At 53.9% G+C, this 18,333-nt stretch overlaps 1 protein-coding gene across 5 annotated transcripts in view; it reads right to left on the bottom strand.

Moving 5' to 3' along the window:
* Nucleotides 1–1,314: 1,314 nt before the first annotated feature.
* Nucleotides 1,315–18,333, bottom strand: part of Pxn (paxillin) — a 57,857-nt gene continuing 40,838 nt past the window's right edge. For 3 of the 5 annotated variants that reach the window (XM_010604062.3, XM_010604058.3, XM_010604059.3), the window contains exons 2-8: nucleotides 13,788–14,014; nucleotides 13,334–13,449; nucleotides 12,791–12,927; nucleotides 12,502–12,700; nucleotides 11,468–11,603; nucleotides 9,092–9,955; nucleotides 6,328–7,747 (exon numbers count right to left, since the gene is read on the bottom strand). In XM_010604062.3, coding sequence (XP_010602364.1) covers nucleotides 7,289–7,747; nucleotides 9,092–9,955; nucleotides 11,468–11,603; nucleotides 12,502–12,700; nucleotides 12,791–12,884 — 1,752 coding nt within the window. In that variant the 5' untranslated portion in view covers nucleotides 12,885–12,927; nucleotides 13,334–13,449; nucleotides 13,788–14,014 and the 3' untranslated portion in view covers nucleotides 6,328–7,288. The other 2 variants (XM_010604060.1, XM_010604061.1) reach the window with 2 other exon arrangements.

The following is an 18,333-nucleotide window of genomic DNA, read 5'->3' as shown; positions in this document are numbered from 1 at the left end:
CCTTTTTTTTTTTTTTTTTTTTTTGGTACCAGGGATCAATCTCGTCCTTGCTTGCAAGGCAAGCGATGGAACCACTGAGCTAAATCCCCAGCCCTTCAGCCTTCCACTCTTGATGTTAACAATCCTCTGAGGAGTTACAATATTAGTATTCCCATTTTACCCATGAGAAAACTCACAGAGATTAAATCATTTGCCTAGCATCTCTTGGTCAGATGGTTTCAGAACTGAAATCTAGGAGAAAGTTCAAAGCCCATGGACCTCACTGTTATACCTTCCCTTCCAAACCCAGGGTCTGTCTCCCTTTAAACACACTTTTCCAACTACATACATATTTCATGGTACGTTTCCAAGGACATCCTGGCTCTGACAATATAAATATCTCTAATTGTAGTACATCAATATCATAGAAAACCATGAAGTCATTAAAAATGATGCAGTCTATATTCACTAACAAGAGAAAATAGCCACAAAGTGGTTAAGTGAAAAATCAAATTACAACAAAGTACCACACCCACTTCTATAAATAGAATGAATCCAATATGGACTGGAATAAAACCAAACCTTTTTGGTTTTTGTTTTTTTGGTACGGGAGATCGAACCCGGGACCTTGTGCTTGCAAGGCAGGTGGCAGCACCACTGAGCTAAATCCCTACCGACTGAGATTACTTTGAAATAATCAGGTTTCTGACAAGAATTTGACACACTGCTTTGGAAGACCATGCCAAATGACAGGAAACTGAGGCCATAGCTCAAGGTGGAGTAAGTGCTGTCCAACAGCTTTGGAGGCCTTCAATATTCCAAGTGCAGAGGGAGCATGCAAACATAGACAAGACCCACCCCTGACTAGAACTACAGAATATTCCAGCAGCTACACCCAGGGGCTACACCCAGGTAATGTCTGGCTCCATGCAGAGCAGACAGAGGCAAGTCCCAGCCTCACATCATGGCTGTCTGTCATCTAAGGGGTTGGACTTGTTCATGTCTGTTCTCATCTGGACCCTCTTTCCCTATCTAAATGAGAGGCAGCACACCCACAGGGCCACATGCGGAAGCCCTCAGCAAATCCAGTGGAAGCACAGAGAGAGCCTGCTCCCCAGCCTCCCTCACCAAATGCCCATTTAAGACTAAGGCTGGTGCTGGAGCTATGGCCAAGGTGTGACCAAAGATCCCATCTGCAGGGCTCCTGGGCTCCAGTCAGGGAATGTTAATGATTTACCCTCTACCTGGTGAAACTTCCGAGTCTGAAGAGGGTTTGGTTTCACTACTTGGGCCACTATAGGTTGTCCAATCACCAAGAAATGGCACTAGCACAGGTGAAAATAATGGCAGACTTTATTGGCATAAATCACAGGAATTGAAATGGAAAAAGCCAGGTTAGAAATTTACATAGAAAAAAATAATCAAATAAACATTAACCCAGTGAGTGGACCCCAGAATCCCCACAGGCCCCTTGGGAAGAGGCCTCGGGTGGGTCACTGTAAACAGAGCAATAAGGCCTATGGGTAGAAGTGGAAATGGCAGAACTCTGGGGGGCCCAGGCTGACCTCCCCTGACCTCGGCTGCTCCTGGTCCCGCTGGAGGAGGCGGCTGGTGGGATGGTCTGGATGCATCACTGTAGAACGGTCCCCTTCCCCCGGCAGGAACCCCAGGTCTGGCTGCTCCTGTTTCATCTTGAGAGCTCTGGGGCTTCTGGCTGCTCCAGCAGGATCCTGTCCCTCTGTCCAGAACCCCACCAAGCCCCTTACGCCAAGCTGAGGCCTTCTCCCCAGACCTGAGCATCAGCCCCACCTGATAAAGAGGAGGAACCTGAGCCCAGTCTCCAGGGGGTAGGAACTCTGAGGAAGTAGTGAGCCAGTGGAATCAAGACCAGAGAGACCTGTCTGGTCTTCGTGGTCAAAGTCAGATCCCAGCTTTCCTGAGAAGGCAGAAGAAAGAGCCCCAGAGAAGCAGTGAGGAGGCTAAGAATGTCCAGTGGGTTCTTTTTGGGGAGCAGAGGCTCCTAATGGCTTTCTTAGATAGGAAGCAGCCCCCTAAAGCATACTTTCCCCTTCTCCTCCCTCAGGAACAGGGCAGATGAGGTTCAGAATTCCAGGTCCAAAAGGGCCAGGCACCCTTAGGGTCAGTTTTAATTAAGAACTTGCTGACCCAGGCAGTAAGGAAAGAGTTTCAAAATACAGCAGTTTATAAAACAGTCCTGGTGCGCTGCGAAGGTACAGAAAGGGAGTTACAGAGCTGCTCCTGGTTCACCTGCTCGTGCTAAGAAAAAAAAAAAAAATACAAATGGCTTCCCCACCCCAAGCCCTCAGTACAAAGCAAACTCCACACCAAAGCCCCAGTCACCAATAGGACCATGGCAGTGGACAAGGAGGAGAATACAAAAGGGAAAGTCTTTAAAATCGCTTCAAAATCATCTTGTACAGAGAAGTAAAAGTAACTTGGGCGATACAAATGCAAACCTCAGTGTAGAAATCTATCAAAGTCGGTACAGTATCCAGGCATGGGTGACACTCCCTACCTCATGCTGTCCCCAGAGATGGAAGAAATGGCTATAAAACATTATTGCTGGAGAGGCCTTTCTCAGTAGGACCAAAACAGTTATAAAAGGGGCAGCAGCCCAGGCCTGGGGAGACTGGAACTCACGAAGTCCCCCCACAGGCCTCGGGCACTTCCGTCCGTGGTGAGTGGGTTTATGCTGGCATTGTGTGGTGGAAGGTGGCTCTCCCCCAGCACTCTAGGGATTATGAGGTTGGGGGAATGAGGATAAAAAGACCCCATCTAACCTGCTTGCCCTCCCTGCCTTGCTCTACTGCTGAAATATGAGTACACGTGGCTCCAGAGTGGGGTGCTAGCCTGCCCAGGCCTCTCCGTGGGGACACACGTGGTGTGAGGTCACACCCTCCAGGCTCCACATCTGGGTGGACCAAAAGTGGGCACCAGGGGCAGAGCCGCAGGAGGGAGAAGCCCAGAGGCTGGGGGAGGCATGAAGAGAAGCAGGCAGGACCCGTGGCCTGCTCCCCCTCTTCCCATCCTGCTCCAGCTGCGAAGAGGCTTCCAGTTTGTCAGGTTTGCCCCTCAGCCCTGGGCGAGGTCTCTGGGTCACAGTAGCAGTTGGGGACGCCGGGCTGGGGAAGGGCGCCTAGCAGAAGAGCTTCAGGAAGCAGTTCTGGCAGTAAGGCTTGTCATTCTGCTCTTTGAAGGTGCCCTTGTTGAGCTGCTTGAGGCAGAAGGCACAGACGAAGTGCTCGGGGTGGAACTTCTTGGCCATGGCGGTGATGCAGCGGCCCGTGATGGGTTTCTGGCAGCCAGAGCACAGTGAGCCGCGGCGCTCGTGATAGTGCACCTCGCAGTATGGCTGCCCGTCGTGCTCAAAGAAGCTGCCGTTAATAAAAGGCGTGAAGCACTCCTGCCAGACAGAGGGGGTAGGCAGAAGGGCGGGGCTCAGGGCTGTCTTTTCTGGTGGACAGCATGCGGTATGACACTCAGGGGACAGAAACGGTCATGACACCCGTCGTGACTCCCACTTGCCAGTGGTTTCCCACGTGTGGAAGGATGGGCTACACACCTAGACACTCCCAAGGGAGAACAAATGAGACACACAAGCCAAGATACTTACTTGCCCAGGACCGTGCACCTACTAAATCACACAGTCTGGATTCAGGCCTAAGCTCTGACTTCTGGGCACTTAAGGAAGTGGCTATACTGGTGTTGCCAGAAACCTGTGCTGAAAAATTGAATCTGAACATCCTGGATTCCAATTTGGAGATTCATGTGGTATTAAAGGCTTAAGAGAGCTGGGGATTTAGCTCATGGTGCCACCGCCTGCCTTGCAAGCGCAAGGTCCTGAGTTTGAATCTCAGTACCAAAAATAAAATAAAGGCTTAAGAAGGCCTGCAGTGAACCATGTTTTCCAAACTTCCTTGATCAGAAAGCCCATGCTGAGTCCCTACAAACACCTGTAGGACCCCTGACTCCCACAGTGCAGTGTGGAAACCACTACCCATTTCTGTTATGTCTGTTCACACTTGTCGTATCTTATTTAATTCTCACATCGTCTTTTCCCAGATATCCCCAGGCCCAGGGCCTCAGCACAAAGACTAGCAGTCTTTGCCCCTGCCCGTTTTCTCTGCCCTGTGAAAATTAGGATAAAAGGCTCTGAGGTGAGGGTGAAAAAGGCAGCCATAGGGACATGTCCATTTGCTCCTGTCTGTCACAGCACAGCACAAGTCCCAGGACCTAGTAGACTTAGGAGGTGAACCCCTGCTCACACCACGAGGACCCCAAGAAAGAGAAGACCCTCCCCTCCGAGCCTGCTCCTGGCCCCTCCAGATGTGGCAGGGGCTCCTTACCCTGCACACAAAGCACTCGGGATGCCAGAGGGTGTTGAGGGCCGAGATGTAGTTCTCCAGGATGGCCCGGGCACAGCCGCCACACTTGGGCGCGAACATGTCAAAATAATCCTTCCGGCAGTAGGCTTTGCCATCTTTCTCGTGGAACCCTGAGAAGCAGGGGGTTTGGGAGCAGATTCAGGGCTTCCAGAAGTGGAACTGCCCGGCCCCAACATCAGCAGAGCCTCCTGCTTCTGCCCAGCCCGCCCAGGAGCAGTGGGTTGGTTCAAGGCCTTGCCGTACCTTCAGGGCCAAAGAAGGCTCCACACTGGGCACAGAAGAAGTGCTCAGGGTGCCACGTCCGGTCAAGGGCTGTCACCACTTTCTGTGAAAGCAAAGAGTGGGGTAAAAGCCAAGCTGCAACCCCACTGGTGGATGCAACAAATGCAACTCATGGGCAGCACCTTCCTTCCCACCTCACCCACAGCTCAAGGCCAAGGAAAGAGCAAAACGCCCCCCACAGGGTCTCCTAATTCCACTACAAATACCACTAGGAATTCAGATTTATGGAGGGCTGTGACTTGTCAGATGCATTCTCTCTTTTATTTTTGGTACTGGGGAACAAACTCGGGACCTTGTGCTTGCGAGGCAGGCAGCAGAACCACTGAGCTAAATCCCCAGCCCTAGTCTCTCTTCTTTAATCCTCACAAGAGGGATTGAGGCCATGGGTTCTATTGTAATTCCCACTTTACAGATGAAAAGCCTAGGCTCAGAGAGATCAGGCATCTCCCTAACATCAGACAGTGGAAATGAGACATCCCAAATTCGGATCCATTTGTCTGGTCAGAGATCCTACACTCTGGGGGTCTCAGAGGACAGAATCCAGGGCAGCAGGTGGAAAGGAGCATTAGGGTGGGCTGGAGACAAGGCCTGGGTTGTGTTTTGTTATTGTTGTTCTTCCTGGGATCGAACTCAGGACCTTGCGCTTGCGAGGCAGGTGCAGTGACACTGAGGTAAGTCCCTGGACCAAGGCGTGGGTTTGAAGGCCAGCCCCACCCTTTCCTAGCCGTCACATGTTACATGACCTCTCTGAAGCCACCCACTCTGAGGGTTAACGGTAAAGATGAAAGGAACTGATGGGGACCTGCTGCCCCTCGCTCTGCCTGCCACGCCACACACAGATGCTCACATCCAGGATGGGGCCATTGCAGTAGTAGCAGCGTGGGGAGAAGAGGTTGTGATAGTCCTTTTCACAGTAGGGCTGCCCGTCACGCTCGAAGAAATTCCGGGATCCGATCTCCTCCTGGCAGTGGGTGCAGACAAAGTGCTCAGGGTGCCATGTCTTTCCCATGGCAGTCACGACCTGAGGGGAAGATGGATGGTGGCTCAGAAAGAGAAGCAGGGCAAAGGTCTCCATCCCCACATTCCCACACATCACCTGCCCAGCAATGGGTTTCTTGCAGGCCCCACAGACGCCTTTGGCCACTGTGGCCACCCCCAGCTTGTTTAGGTCGGACTGCAGGCTCCCCAGCATGCTGTCCAGCTGGCTCCCGGGCTTTGGGGGTCCCCCAGGTGGTGAGCTGCTTCTGGTCTTCCCCTGGGCCATGAACTGTGTGGACAGGGAGAAAGGCGGGTTAGGACTCATGGGCAGGGGACATGGCATCTCACAGCACCAAGGCCTGGAGGGCTTTCTCCCTCCAGACGGATGGGCCGACGAAAGCAAAGAAGCAGTGTCCTCCAGGGGCCAGAAGAGCCCTAAAGGTGGGAGTGAGAGCAGGCCATGCCCGTGGTTGGGGTGTCAGAGGGTGAGAAGGAAGAGCTCACGGCCCCTGCTGCATGACGAAGCCCAGGGAATCAGGACAAGCAGGACCTCAGCCCCAGCCCTGGCACTGACCCCTCCCTCGTCCTGCCCTTCAGGGCTGCTCTGCCTGCTGCTCGGAGGCCAGCCAGCTGCCCACTGCCGCTCTCCATCCGCTCTCTGTTCCAGGCCGTGCATCTTAGATAGAGGAGGAAAGAAGAAATTGTTTAAAAAACTAGTAAGTGTAAGAGACCTCACACTGGACCATTTCACACAGGGGCATTCAGGATGAAATAAGAGGATTTTCCCCCACTGGCAATATCAAAATCAGGAGGAAAAAAAATCCAGACAAAAACAACCCAGGGAAAGAGGCCCAGAGAGAGGGAGGCGAGCCCTAGGGATGGGCCCTAGGTAGGGAAGGTGCCTGAGGCCAGACGGCAGAGCCTCAGCAGGTCCTGGGCCTAGGGGCTGGAAGGAGAAGAGATGGGCTTCTGGTTTCCACTCTGGGAGTGGCCTCCTTTGATGGCAGAACCAAGGGACAATGGGAAGGGGCCAGCAGGCAAGGCCACACAGGAAAGCTGGAAGCCAACTGATTTCCTGAGGGGTGGGGCCTGGACATGGATACAGTGAGGGCTCAGGGTCAAGGTCCAAGGAAGGGCTGAGGTGAACTGCTAGGGCGGTAGGGGTGTGTGTGTGTGTGTGAACACACGCACACGCACATGCAGAATTGGGGGACGGCTCAGGCATTGGGAGAGGGGACAGGGCACAGGTCCGGCTGGTGCTGGGGCCCCTGGGAGGCATGCCTGCATCGGGGGGAAGAGTGGGTCCTCATCAGTCTGGCAGCCCACAGATTTCACAGTGTGGGGTGCAGGAGTGGGTGGGGTGTGGCCCTGTCCATCCTCATCATGGGGCCCTTCCCCTGCACTCTGGACCCCCGGGGACCCATGAGTGGAGGCTGAAGGCCCCGGGCGGGAGGGAGTGGGCAGGCCGGGCAGGGGAGAAGAGCTGCTGGCAGAGACATCTCGGTGATGCTGGAGAGAAGGGACAGGAGGAGAAGCCAGAACAGAGACGGTTCTTCTCTGGGGAATGGGAGAGTCAGGAGGGAAGACAACCTGGGAAGAAGAGAGCAGGGAGAGAGATGAAGGAGAGAGAAGAAATCATCCACTCAGTGAGCACAAGGAAGGTGATGTCCCCGGGCTCCTGGTCCTTCCCACTCTGGCAGCAAGAGTGAAGCCAGTCTGACAAGGTCACAGGATGCAAAACTCCACCCCTCCGCCCCCAGATCTCTCCTGCAGCCAGCACTGGGGCCGAGGAGGCATCTGGACACCTGCACCCAGGCCCTGGCTACCTTCTCTACCAGCTGCCCCCCAGCCCTCCGCCCACGCGGCTGCACAGTGATGACGACGCCCTCCGTCAGCCAGTCCTGAGCAGAGGCCCCGGCTGCCCCTGCTGCCTCCTCTGCTTCCGGCTGGATGCCCAACCGGCCCTGCAGCTCTGCGATAAGCTGCTCCTGGGATGGGGTCCTGCTCAGGGTGGCGGGGTCCAGCCGGCGGCGAGGGGAGGGCTCCCGGGACATGGGGTGCGCGTGGCCCGTCTCCCGGCTCCTCCTGATCACAGAGCGGATCTGGGGGCGGAGGGGGAAGCTGTCACCATCCTACTGTGGGCTGGGCAAGGTACTGCTCAGTCCACACTCAGGTGTTCAGGAGAGGGGAGGGCAGAACACAAGCACCAGAGAAGAGCCGAGCCAAGGGGGGTGGAGGCAAAGGGCGGATGACACAGACTTGGGTACAGGCCACGAGAGAGCCCTTGGGTGCCTGAGCTGGCACCTCCAACCTGGCCCCTGACCTTGGGCAAGACACTTAACTTCCAGGATCTGAAGCCTCTCCACCCTTAAAGTGGGGTAACAGGATTCTCTTGGCTTACTTCATACGGTTATCACATAAATTATTTCAGAGCATGAGGATGGAAGTGGATGCTCCTGACAGGGCAAGATGCTCTTTCTTCTAATTTATGATAGAAGTATACAGACTTTTCCTGTCAGTAATTTTTTTTTGCAATAGAGTCTCACTAAGTTGCCAGGCTGGTTTCAAACTTGCAATACTCCTGCCTCAGCCTCTCAAGTAGCTGGGATCACAGGCGTACAGGCGCATACTGCCACACCCAGCTCAGTGAATCTTTTAACCAGTTTTTCTGTTTCTTTCTTTTCTTTTTTATATTATAAGCTACTTGCTTGTAGTATTTTGAGCTCCTCTGCTATTTTGGGTGAAAGGCATAAAGTTTTAACCCAGCAAGAGGCAAATAATAAACACAGTAAGGGCCAGGGATTTAGCTCAGTGGTGTCGTGCCTGCGCTGCAAATGCAAGGTCCTGAGTTCGATCCCTGGTACAAAAATAATAAAGATGATGGTGATGGTGATGATGATGATGATAATCACAGTAAGAGCAGGCATGGCTTACTGAGGAACCATGTGCCGAGTTCCACATACTTTCTAGTAATTAACTCATTTTATCCTCAAGACAACCACCTTGGTGGACAATGACCTATTATTATTATTCCCATTTTATTTTTTTAAAATTATTATTCCCATTTTAAAGATGAGAAACTAAGGTCGGGGTGGTTGCCCAAGGTCACCTAGGCAGCAAGTGTTGGCAGTAAGGTTTGTAATTTCAAAGTCCATGCTTTTAAGCATTTTGCACATCAGAATGTCAAGGTCAGCTCATCTGAAGGGAAAATCCTTAAATGGGCAAGAGGTGGGTCATCACTATGGGCAGTGTCAGGGCCCAGGGAACTCTGCTGTCCCACAGGATCCACTGACAAGCACCGATCATTGGGGTTGCAGGCCACAGGCCCTTAGCACATTCTGCCCAGGCAGACACGCATGCAGTGGGAGCCACATGCAGTTAGCAGGAAGGGCCTACACTCAGGCCCACGAGAGCCATGCCTAGTGGCTTCACAAGCAGACGCCTGCCTGGCCAGAGGTAGAAATCCTCTCCGTAGTGCTGGGTGTGCCCACGGCAGGTGGAAGCTCCGGCTGTTCCTTCCTGGCTTCAGCAGCAGCTTCAGTGGTACCTTCTGGGCTCCTTGGGTTCTCGGGTCCCTGGCTTCCCCTCCTGGGCCTGTCTCCATCTAACTGCTCCTTGTTGGCTGGGGCAGGGTAGCTGCTTCCCAGCCCCGCTGGCTCTGGCCTTGCCCTCTCTTGCTGGCCACAATCCTTCGTAAGATTCCAGGTGTCGGGGAAGATGGCCTGACGATTCACGGCCACAAAAGCTGGCTCCACTACTTCCTGAAAGCTGCAAGCAGCTCCACAGGGAGTCTCTGGCCTGGATGGCTCCAAAGCCCAGGGCCACTTCCAAGTGGCAACCAGAGCCTCCTCTGGACACAAAGGGTCACCCTGTGGCCCTTCAGGGTCTCCAGGCTCCTGGGAGACTGTGCACCCAACCGAAGGTGGAGTGTGGCACAGGGAAGACATAGAGGGCTCACTCACGGGGTTCAGAAGGTCCCTCCTAACTGGAGCCTGGCACTCTGCACCAAATGACCCCGGAGAAACCTCTGCAGAGGGAGACCTTGAATTGTAGGTGTCAGACGTCACCCCAAGGCCAGCCAAGTCAAGCCAACTGGGGGCTACAGGAAGAAGACCCCGTCTATTTTCCTCAGTGCAGAGGACCTCTAGGGTGTGGCCCTGGCCTTGAGGGGAGGATTTAGAGGTAGAAGGCAGGAATACAAAAGGCATGGGAGGACATGGAGAAGGGGGAGCAGGAAGGGTATGGGGTAGAGGTGGAGCTGAGCTTGGCAGCAGCCCTGAGGAGCTCGGGGCCACAGCAGAGGAGCTCGTCTGGAGGAGAAAGACAAAAGGAAAGGGGGAAGAGAGAGATGGGGAGGTAAGGAAAGATGCTCACAGCAAGGGACAGGCTCGGCTTAGGGCTTGGAGAGCTACCACCCATACTGACCCAAGTGTTACAAGGCTGAAGCATGGGGACTGAGCCTTGAAAAGACTCAGACTTTAAAAAACCCCTTCTTGGGCTTCACATCCTTGGCCCTCATGAAACCTGGGCAAGAGAAAGCAGCTGTGAAGCCACCGCTGTAGGGTCACCCAAGGTAGGGATGAAAGAGAAGACTAAGGTGAGGTAAGCAACAGGGAGAGCAGTGACAAGGGAGGTCAGTGCCAGGCACAAAGCATAAGGAAATCAGCTGTGGGCAGCTGCTCTGCACTCCTCCAACACTGGCTCAACTCTCAGCCCTGTCCCTCTTGGGCAACCCCAGCTTTCCTATGACCTCGAGCTTATTCTGGGATCAGGGTCAGAAGTAGTGCAGCTTCCCCTTCCTGAGCATCTGGACATAAACCGTCTCAGAAAGAACCCCACAGAAGAGAAACAGAGCAGGGGTCTGCCCTGAGGCCAAAGCCTGAATCCATCTTATTCATCTCTCATTAGCTGCTCAGAACTGTGAGACACAAGGCTAACAAGCTCAAGCTCAACCCTCCACCCTGGCCAAGTTCCCACCCTCCACAGTGAACCTCAAGCAAAAGAGAAGCAGGAGGCACCCTCAGGGCCTGCTTGCTCCCCTTCTCCAAATCCCTAAGTCGCGCTCTGAAGGTCACCGGCTGACCCACATGGAGGTACAGTCAGCAACTCCTAGAGAATTCTGTCAATATCCCTGTCCAGGCACTGCATCCCCTCAATAAAACATGGCCAGCTGGCAGGACTGGGGAGGCCCCAAAGAGGAGGGGTAGGGGATCCTAACGCAGGACCGGCCCTGTGGGCTGACAGCTTAGGTTTCTCAGACAGGGATCATGGCAACTCTGAGGCCCAGTGGCCAGGCCCTGGATGGAGAGAGAAGGACGGAAGGAGGCTGGCAAGGGAGGGTTGTGGATTCAATCGCCAGAGACAGAAAGAAAGAGGTCACGTTGGTCATGTTGAAGAGCCAGCGTGGGAGATGGGGCTCCCGGGCAAGTGACCTCTCAGGCACGGGATCCTGAGTCTCACAAGGTCCAGCAGAGCATGCCCTCCCCCACCAAGAGCAGCCATCAACACAGGGCCCTTTGTCCCAGTGTCCCAGCCTCCTGATGCCCTGGACCTGGGTGGCTGGGAGTGCCCGAGGAGGAAGGAATGTCCCAGATGAGTGCTTCTTTGGCTTCTCCACCTCCACTGGCTACTGAGGCAACTCAATCCCCCCAACACTGCCGGGCCTCCCCGCTCCCCACATCCTGCTATCCTAGCATCGAAGGGTCCCCAACTCAGAGCAAGGCATCCACACGCTGAAGGACAAAGGTCCAGGTACTCACACTGAGGTAAAAAAGGATGAGGGAGGGGGGCATGGCAGGGAAGACAGAGGGACCACGGGGCACCTTGAAATCTGACAGTGAGGCCATCAGCTCGTCCAGCTCCCTGGTGGCAGAGGAGGCTGAGATACGCGTCTGCTGCTGGCTGGAGGTGACTCGCTGCGGGCTGCTCATCTCGCCCTGGTTCACAGTAATGGCGGGGCTGCAGGGCAGATGTGGGGTCAAAGGGGAGCCCAGAAAGCAGCCTCAGGCTCTACAGGGGATAGGGTCTGACACCCAACACCTCCAACCCTGGGAAGACGCCCCACACCCAGGCTTTCAGGACTCATCACTAGGAAAGGGGCAGTGCCCTGAGGTGAGCTGACTCAGGAGAACACATGGAGTTTAAACGGCACCTCTCCTAAAGAGACTGCTCTGCTCCCCGCAGCCCCGATGAAAGCTCACCATGCCCAGGCACCCCACGTGTGTCTCTCACACACTACAGATGTGGTATCACCACGGTAACATGGTAACACTAGTAAGAGCTAACATTTAGTATTTCCCATGAGTAACAGGAGCTATGGGCCAGAAACCATTCTAATCACCTTACATGTATTATTTAGTTTCATCTCTATTGAAGTAGGTAGTTATACCCTCCTTATCCCTTATCTGCTGATCCCATTTTACAAATGGGAAAACTAAGGCTTAAAAACTGGCCTGTCACAACTGGCAGAGCCTTACTATGTGGTTGCAAAGCCTGTGCTAACAGCCACTTAAATACAGGTATGCATGTACAACTTCTGCCCCCTCTTTTGGAGACAAGGTTTTACTATATTGCCCAAACTGACTTCAAACTTGCAATCCTCCTGCCTCAGCCTCCCAAGTGACGGAGTTTCAAGTGTATGCTACAAGACCCAGTTAGTTACTGTCTGGTTTTTCTGATTGCTATTGGTTAGCTGAAAGCAAGGATGGTGTTTATTCGAGTCACCACTGCAGCCCCAGGGCCTGGCAAACAACAGGCACAAAGGAACGGGTGACACTAGCGAGAATGGACAGACCCTGGAACCTGGCCTGGCCAGGCCAAACCTTCCCGAGCCCAGGAAGGGCCTAGTGATACTCACACAGGGCTGGGCACAGAGCTCTCCAATTCATCCAAGAGGCTCTCCACACTGGGCCGCACATCCTCTAGGCCCCGTGCGCCATTGCGCTTGGGTTTCTCTTTCGGAGGCCCAGTTTTGCCTCCCACGGGGCTGTTATTCTCTGGAATGCCACTTGGAGGGGTCAGGGCCCCAAGCAGTGGGAGGCTTGAGTTGGCCTCATCTTAGAGAGAAGGAGAGAGACAGGCTGCTCAGCCCTTGAGCCCTCCAGGGCCCTAGAGGCCAGCATGTGGGCCTGGGGAGCCAATCGTACCTGCAGGGAAGCCTGGAGAATTGTGCTGCACGGCATTCAGTTCCAGCAGCAGACGATCAAGTTCAGAAAGGTTGCTGCCCAGGGAGGAGCTCATTATGGTAGGCGAAGGCTCAGCTGACTTCTGCTTGTTGGGGAAGCTTGGGGAAGCAACGGAAAGAGTTCAGTGAGAGATGCGCCTCAGCCTTCCACTGGTGTGGTGGCCCTCAAATTCGCAAGAAGTATCAGGTGGAGGGGTTACGATGTCTCCCTCAGCAAGAGGACAGAGAGCAGGAAAGGGATGTGGTAAGGAGGGAGGAAGGTAGTCTTGCTTCAGTTCCTCAATCACGCAAGAAGCCTTGACAGCCCAGGGTATCCATTACACAGAGATGGCAGATATAGCAGTTAATTGACCAGAGCCTCCAGGACTTCTATAGGTTAAACCAAAGACCCCGAAGGTAGCATCCCCCAAGGGCCCGTTACTATTCCCAGTCCCCAGCCTCAGCAGCCTCCTGCCCTGACCAGGTCCTTGGGGTTTCCAAGCATTAGGAGAGGCTGGGGCTGTACCTGTAGACGTGATCCTCCTCACCGACTCGGGAGCACGGAGGGCTGACGCCGTCCTGGGGATTGGAGGCACTGGAGGCTTTGGCCCTGGAGCTGTACACAGGTGACGGGGACGGAGGCTGCAGGAAGGAGAGTGCTCAGAGGACTGTCCCAAGGGGAGGGAAGAATGGGGAACAGGAGCAGCCCGAGTCACCCTCAGGTGGCTTCTGCTCATGGCCACCCGTCTCACCAGGGACTTTCCACAATCGGGCTAGGACACTGGTGATTAATTCTTGGTCACTGCCTCGCTCACACAGTGGGTAGGAGGAACAGCATCTGGTTGGGGACAGCCAAGTCCCCCAATCCATTCTGCCAATCTCATTCTTCCACTGGTTTCCACAACTCCCTGCTAGACAGGCTCCTTCTGCACCTTCCCCCCAAGCCTCCAGAGATTTCCTGACCCCTGTCCCCACCATACCCGCTGGTGAGTGAATCGGGAGGCGCTGGGCTGCCACTGGTCTAAGGGGTCAAGGGTGGTGCCATTGAGGGCCTCGCTAGACGGGGGTGGTGGGACCGGGGGTGGCACTGCGATCTCCTGGTAGGTGTGGTTTCCAGTTGGGTAGGAGTAGGGGGCCTCCTCAGACAGGAACACAGGCCGTTTGGAGATGTGGGAGGTAGTGGACTCCAAGTCTGCCAGCAAGGCGTCTGCAAAGAGAAGACGAAGGGAGCAAGTGAGAGCCAGGCACCTGGGAACTTTCCAGCAGTGCCCTGCCTGCCTACACCTCAACAGCAAATGAGTACCGGGCTCCTGCCCCACCCATGGGAGAAATGACCAGCCTCAGGACAGGAAGCCACCAGTCCAGACCGGCCTGACCGAGAACCAGCTCCCAAAGAGGCTCTCTTCTCCCCAAACCAAAGCTGCAGGTGCTCTGGAGGATTCCTCCAGGCTGCTCCTTGGGGCTCGCCTACCTCTGGAAGTCGGGCTCTTGACTCAGTGCTCCTACCGACAGGGCTGGGCCGCCGGCTAGTGCAACTGAGGAATGCCTGCCTGGAACTCCGACTCCATGGGGCACCTCCGAGAACGTGGGAGGGGCCCACGTCACGGGGAGGGGCCTGGGCAGCGCCAGGCTCTCACTGAACTTCCAAGAGCTAGGCTTTCTCAGCCTGCAGCTCAGAGGAGGCCTGTGGTTTGGATGGCACCTGTCCTTTTCACCAGGGAGAAGAAGCAGAACCCCAAGCTCTACGCTCCTCCTGAAGCTCCAGGCTATGAGGTAAGGTGTGTAGGGAGGTGGGGACTGGAAAGAAGCCGGTGCAGCGGTCCCCACCCCCTTGGCAAGCCAGGGGCAGGACTGCTCCGCTGGCTGTTTCTGCAGAAGCCTGGCAAGCAGCCCAGCCCCAGAGGCTCCAGGGCCCCACTACTCTGCTTTTAACAGCAGCAAGGGAGCTTAACTGGCCCTGGAGCATGAGATTCCATTAACCTGCGCCCCCTCTCCCCCCGCAGCCAAGAAGGGGGCCCTAGGTCCCTATGGTCTCCAGACAAGAGGGGCAGAACTGGAGGGTCAGAGTGGGAACTCTTCCCCTCCTGGGACCCTTGACAGCCCCACAACCCAGACAGCCCAGCCCCAGATGCAACCAACTCAGCCCGCCATGCTCCTAGACTTGCTCGCTCTCCTCTCCCTGGCAACCTGCTTGATCCTGACCTTCAGGACAGTAATTAAAAAAAAAATAGAAAAAAAAAAAAAAAAAAAAAAAAAAAAAAAAAAAGCAATGGTTGCTTTACCACCATTTACTAGTAACAGGCACAGTGTTAGGCACTTAACATATATAATCATAGCTAATCCTCCTAATAAGACGAAAGGTTGAAATCCTGATCCTCCCTTTTGAACTGAGGAAAGTGGGCTTGGAGAGAGACATTAGCCCCAGGCAACAAAGCTAATGACTTGCAGGACATGGACAACTCCTCAGAAGCCCCAAAGCCCAAATACCCGGCCTGTAAGAAGCTGCTGTGACTGCAAGAAGATGCCATATTTAAAGAATTCAATCTCCGGAACGTCTGTGACCCAAGCTCTGAAGGCTGCCAATATGATCCTTCCTTGTGGCCCTGCTCCCCCACCCCACTTGCACTCAGAGGAGAAAAGAAGGAAGCAAGGCCCTCACTCAGGCCTATGGGGCCACACCCTCTCCCAGAAGCTGGCCCCAGCCACACCTACGCAGGCTCCTGCCCAGATGGTCGGAGGGGTTACCTGTACCAAGGCCCAAGACCCCTGGTCCTAGTTTCCTACTTCTATGGGAGGTTTGTTCCTGTACCCTGCTTTGCCTCCAGTCCTTTAGAGGAGATCTGGCTTCCTGTCTCTAGCAAACCGGAACTAGAAAGAGTTGTTAGTGTGTGTCTAGGTAACAGCAGAAGAGGAACCAGTGTCCAGAGCCAATCCCAGTGGCCTCTTCAGGACTACACCTGCTGCCTTGGCTTCAGAGATGCTCCCATTTCCCCCTTGCCCAACCCAGCAGGGGCAGGGCTCCTCCTGCATGTCCAGCAGAGCTACCTGGGAAGCTCCAGAGGAGTCCCCAGAGCAGGCAACAAGTGACCTGAGCTCAAGCTCAACTTTGTTCAACATTCTGCAACAGGGAGTCCACTGCCCACTCACCAAATCCCCTGAGCCCCTCACCTGTGGTGTGAGTGAGTCTAAGTCTGGTGTTGATTCTGGTTCACGATTTCTATGGGCTGTTTTCAACCTGGATACCTTGGTTGGTTAGACTGTTGGTTGGAGGGTGCATTCTTCCTGTCTCTTGTCACAGAGACAAGAGACTGCTAGTCCTAGAGGTGATCTAGACCTGAGTTCAAGTCTCAGCTTCATTTGCTACATGCACCACGGCAAACTGTCCACCCTCTCTGTGCCTCAGTGTCTTCAATAAGCTGTGGTAAGTAACACCCCACAGAACCGGTATGAGGTTTATAGCAGACAGCTGCAAGCACTGGGGCTTATTTGCTTTTTAAGATCCAAAAAAAAACAAAAGATCCTCCTCGAAGGAGAAGGATAAGCTGCAACTTCTCCTCAGTCTTTTCTGGGTAGAATACGGGCAAGACGAACACGGCAATTCTGATGAGAAAGGTATAATAATAAAGTAAAATTCAAAGTATAGCATGTGTTGATGTCAGGGAGAAGACATATCATTTTCCATTTTCTCCAGTCATTGTCTACCTGAGAGGAATCCCAGCAACTACCTACAAAAGCCATAGGATCTCTCCCTCCTTGGTCTCGCCTGGTGATCTGGACAGGGGTTGGTGTCACAGTCCCCTAAACTCCCTATAAACTGCCCAAGGAAGAGTTGGGAATCTAGGAGGCAAGCCAGGCATAAACAATAAGTTATAGTTTGGATTCCTGTGGCTGCAGATGCCTGACATGGTTAAGGGCTGAAGTCTCCTTGCAAGCTCAGCAAACTCCTCCCCTGGCTTGAGTAAAAAGAGCCACAAAGGAGTCACAGGTACAGCCCCATCCCAGAGAACTCCTTGAAATTTCAGCTACAAGTACGGCCTTTTGCCCAGCTCTCACTGCCTGAGGGTAAGCTCAGAAATTCCTTATATTAGAGCCAGGCATGATGGTGCATGCCTGTAATTCAGGCACTCAGGAGACTGAAGCAGGAGGATCACTCTGAGATCAAGGCCAGCCTGGGCTACACAGTGAGTTCAAGGTCCGCCGGAACTACCTAGTGAGACCCTGTCTCAATACACAGCAAATAATAAAGGAAAAGAAACAGAGGAGAGAAGAGAAGAGAAGAGAAAAGAAGGGGAGGAAGAAATTTCTTCTATTCATAACCCAGGAAGGTTTTAGGTTGCTTTGGTCAGAGGCCACTAGAACCCTGTTAGAACAGAAACACACACTCCCTTCCTGTAGATAAGGAGGGCAGATTCCAGACGCTGCCTGGAAGTAGTCGGAGTCCTCGTCGAGGCCACAGGAGACCTCACAGTTCTTCATCATCACTTCACTTAGATCCAGGGTCCAGGCCTAAGACCATCACAACTCAAGTCACCCTGTGGAAAGTTCTCGTGGGCAATCTCATCTTCTATTTTGGCGGAAACCACTCTAGACTCTGCAGCTTTTTTGCCTCTCGGGGAAAATCAAGGTTACTGGATGAGAACAGAAAACCTGTGCATATGGGGGACAATCAGGCTGTCTCAAGGCTGGCAACAGGCTGGGTGCAAAGTCCCCAGCCACCCAGGGACAGAGGCCAGGAAGTTTGGCCTGGCAAGGAAGGCCTGCGGAACATGTACCACTGACCACCAGAGGGCACCATTGGCCCATCGGCTTCCTCCATGGGACGTAACCAAAGGGAGCCTGCCGTAGGAATTTTCAAGTAGATCTGGGAGAAGACCCGGGTGACCCCAGCCATAAGCACAATGAAGCTGCATGAAATTCTGAGGGGAGATGGTGGTGCAGGAGGGACAGAGCAAGCTACGAGGGGGAGCAAGAGGCAGACTGTATATGAAGACACCAAGCCCTGCCCAGAACACTCTCATTTGGAGGTGCAACCCCACGGTGACATGCAGTTCATGAGGCTCCACAGTCCTGGGGGGCCACACACCCTCACTTCTGGTGCTTTCTCCAAAAACTCAGTGCTTTGGGCATCCCTGTCTCTATCCTGAAGCCGGGCCTGGCCAGAACAAGAGCTCAAAGCAGCAGTGGCTTTGGGCTGGGAGGCTGCCCTAGGGCAGGGGCTGGGCAGCCCCAGGGTACTTTGGGCCAAGCTAAAAGGAAAAGTCCTTCCCTGAGCTCCAGAAACTGACTGTAATCCTTAGGGAGTACAGCTTTATAAATTTACAACCCCCAAGGATTAAGATGCGAGGCATGCTGGTGCATGCCTATAATCACAGCTGCTCCAGAAGCAGAAGGACAGCCAACTTTGAGGCCAGCCTGGGCAACCTGGTGAGCCCTGTCTCAAAAAATGCTGGGAACCAGGTGTCTGGATGCCTGTATGAGGCCATGGGTTCAACCTCTGTAGCAAAAAAAAAAAAAAAAAAAAAAAAA

The sequence above is a fragment of the Fukomys damarensis genome, unplaced genomic scaffold (genome assembly GCF_012274545.1).
Source record: "Fukomys damarensis isolate Sample0158 unplaced genomic scaffold, DMR_v1.0_HiC HiC_scaffold_12, whole genome shotgun sequence".
NCBI classification, from domain to species: Eukaryota; Metazoa; Chordata; class Mammalia; order Rodentia; family Bathyergidae; genus Fukomys; species Fukomys damarensis.
Note: the sequence above shows the minus strand (reverse complement) of the source record. Positions and strands in the feature narration are given on the sequence as shown.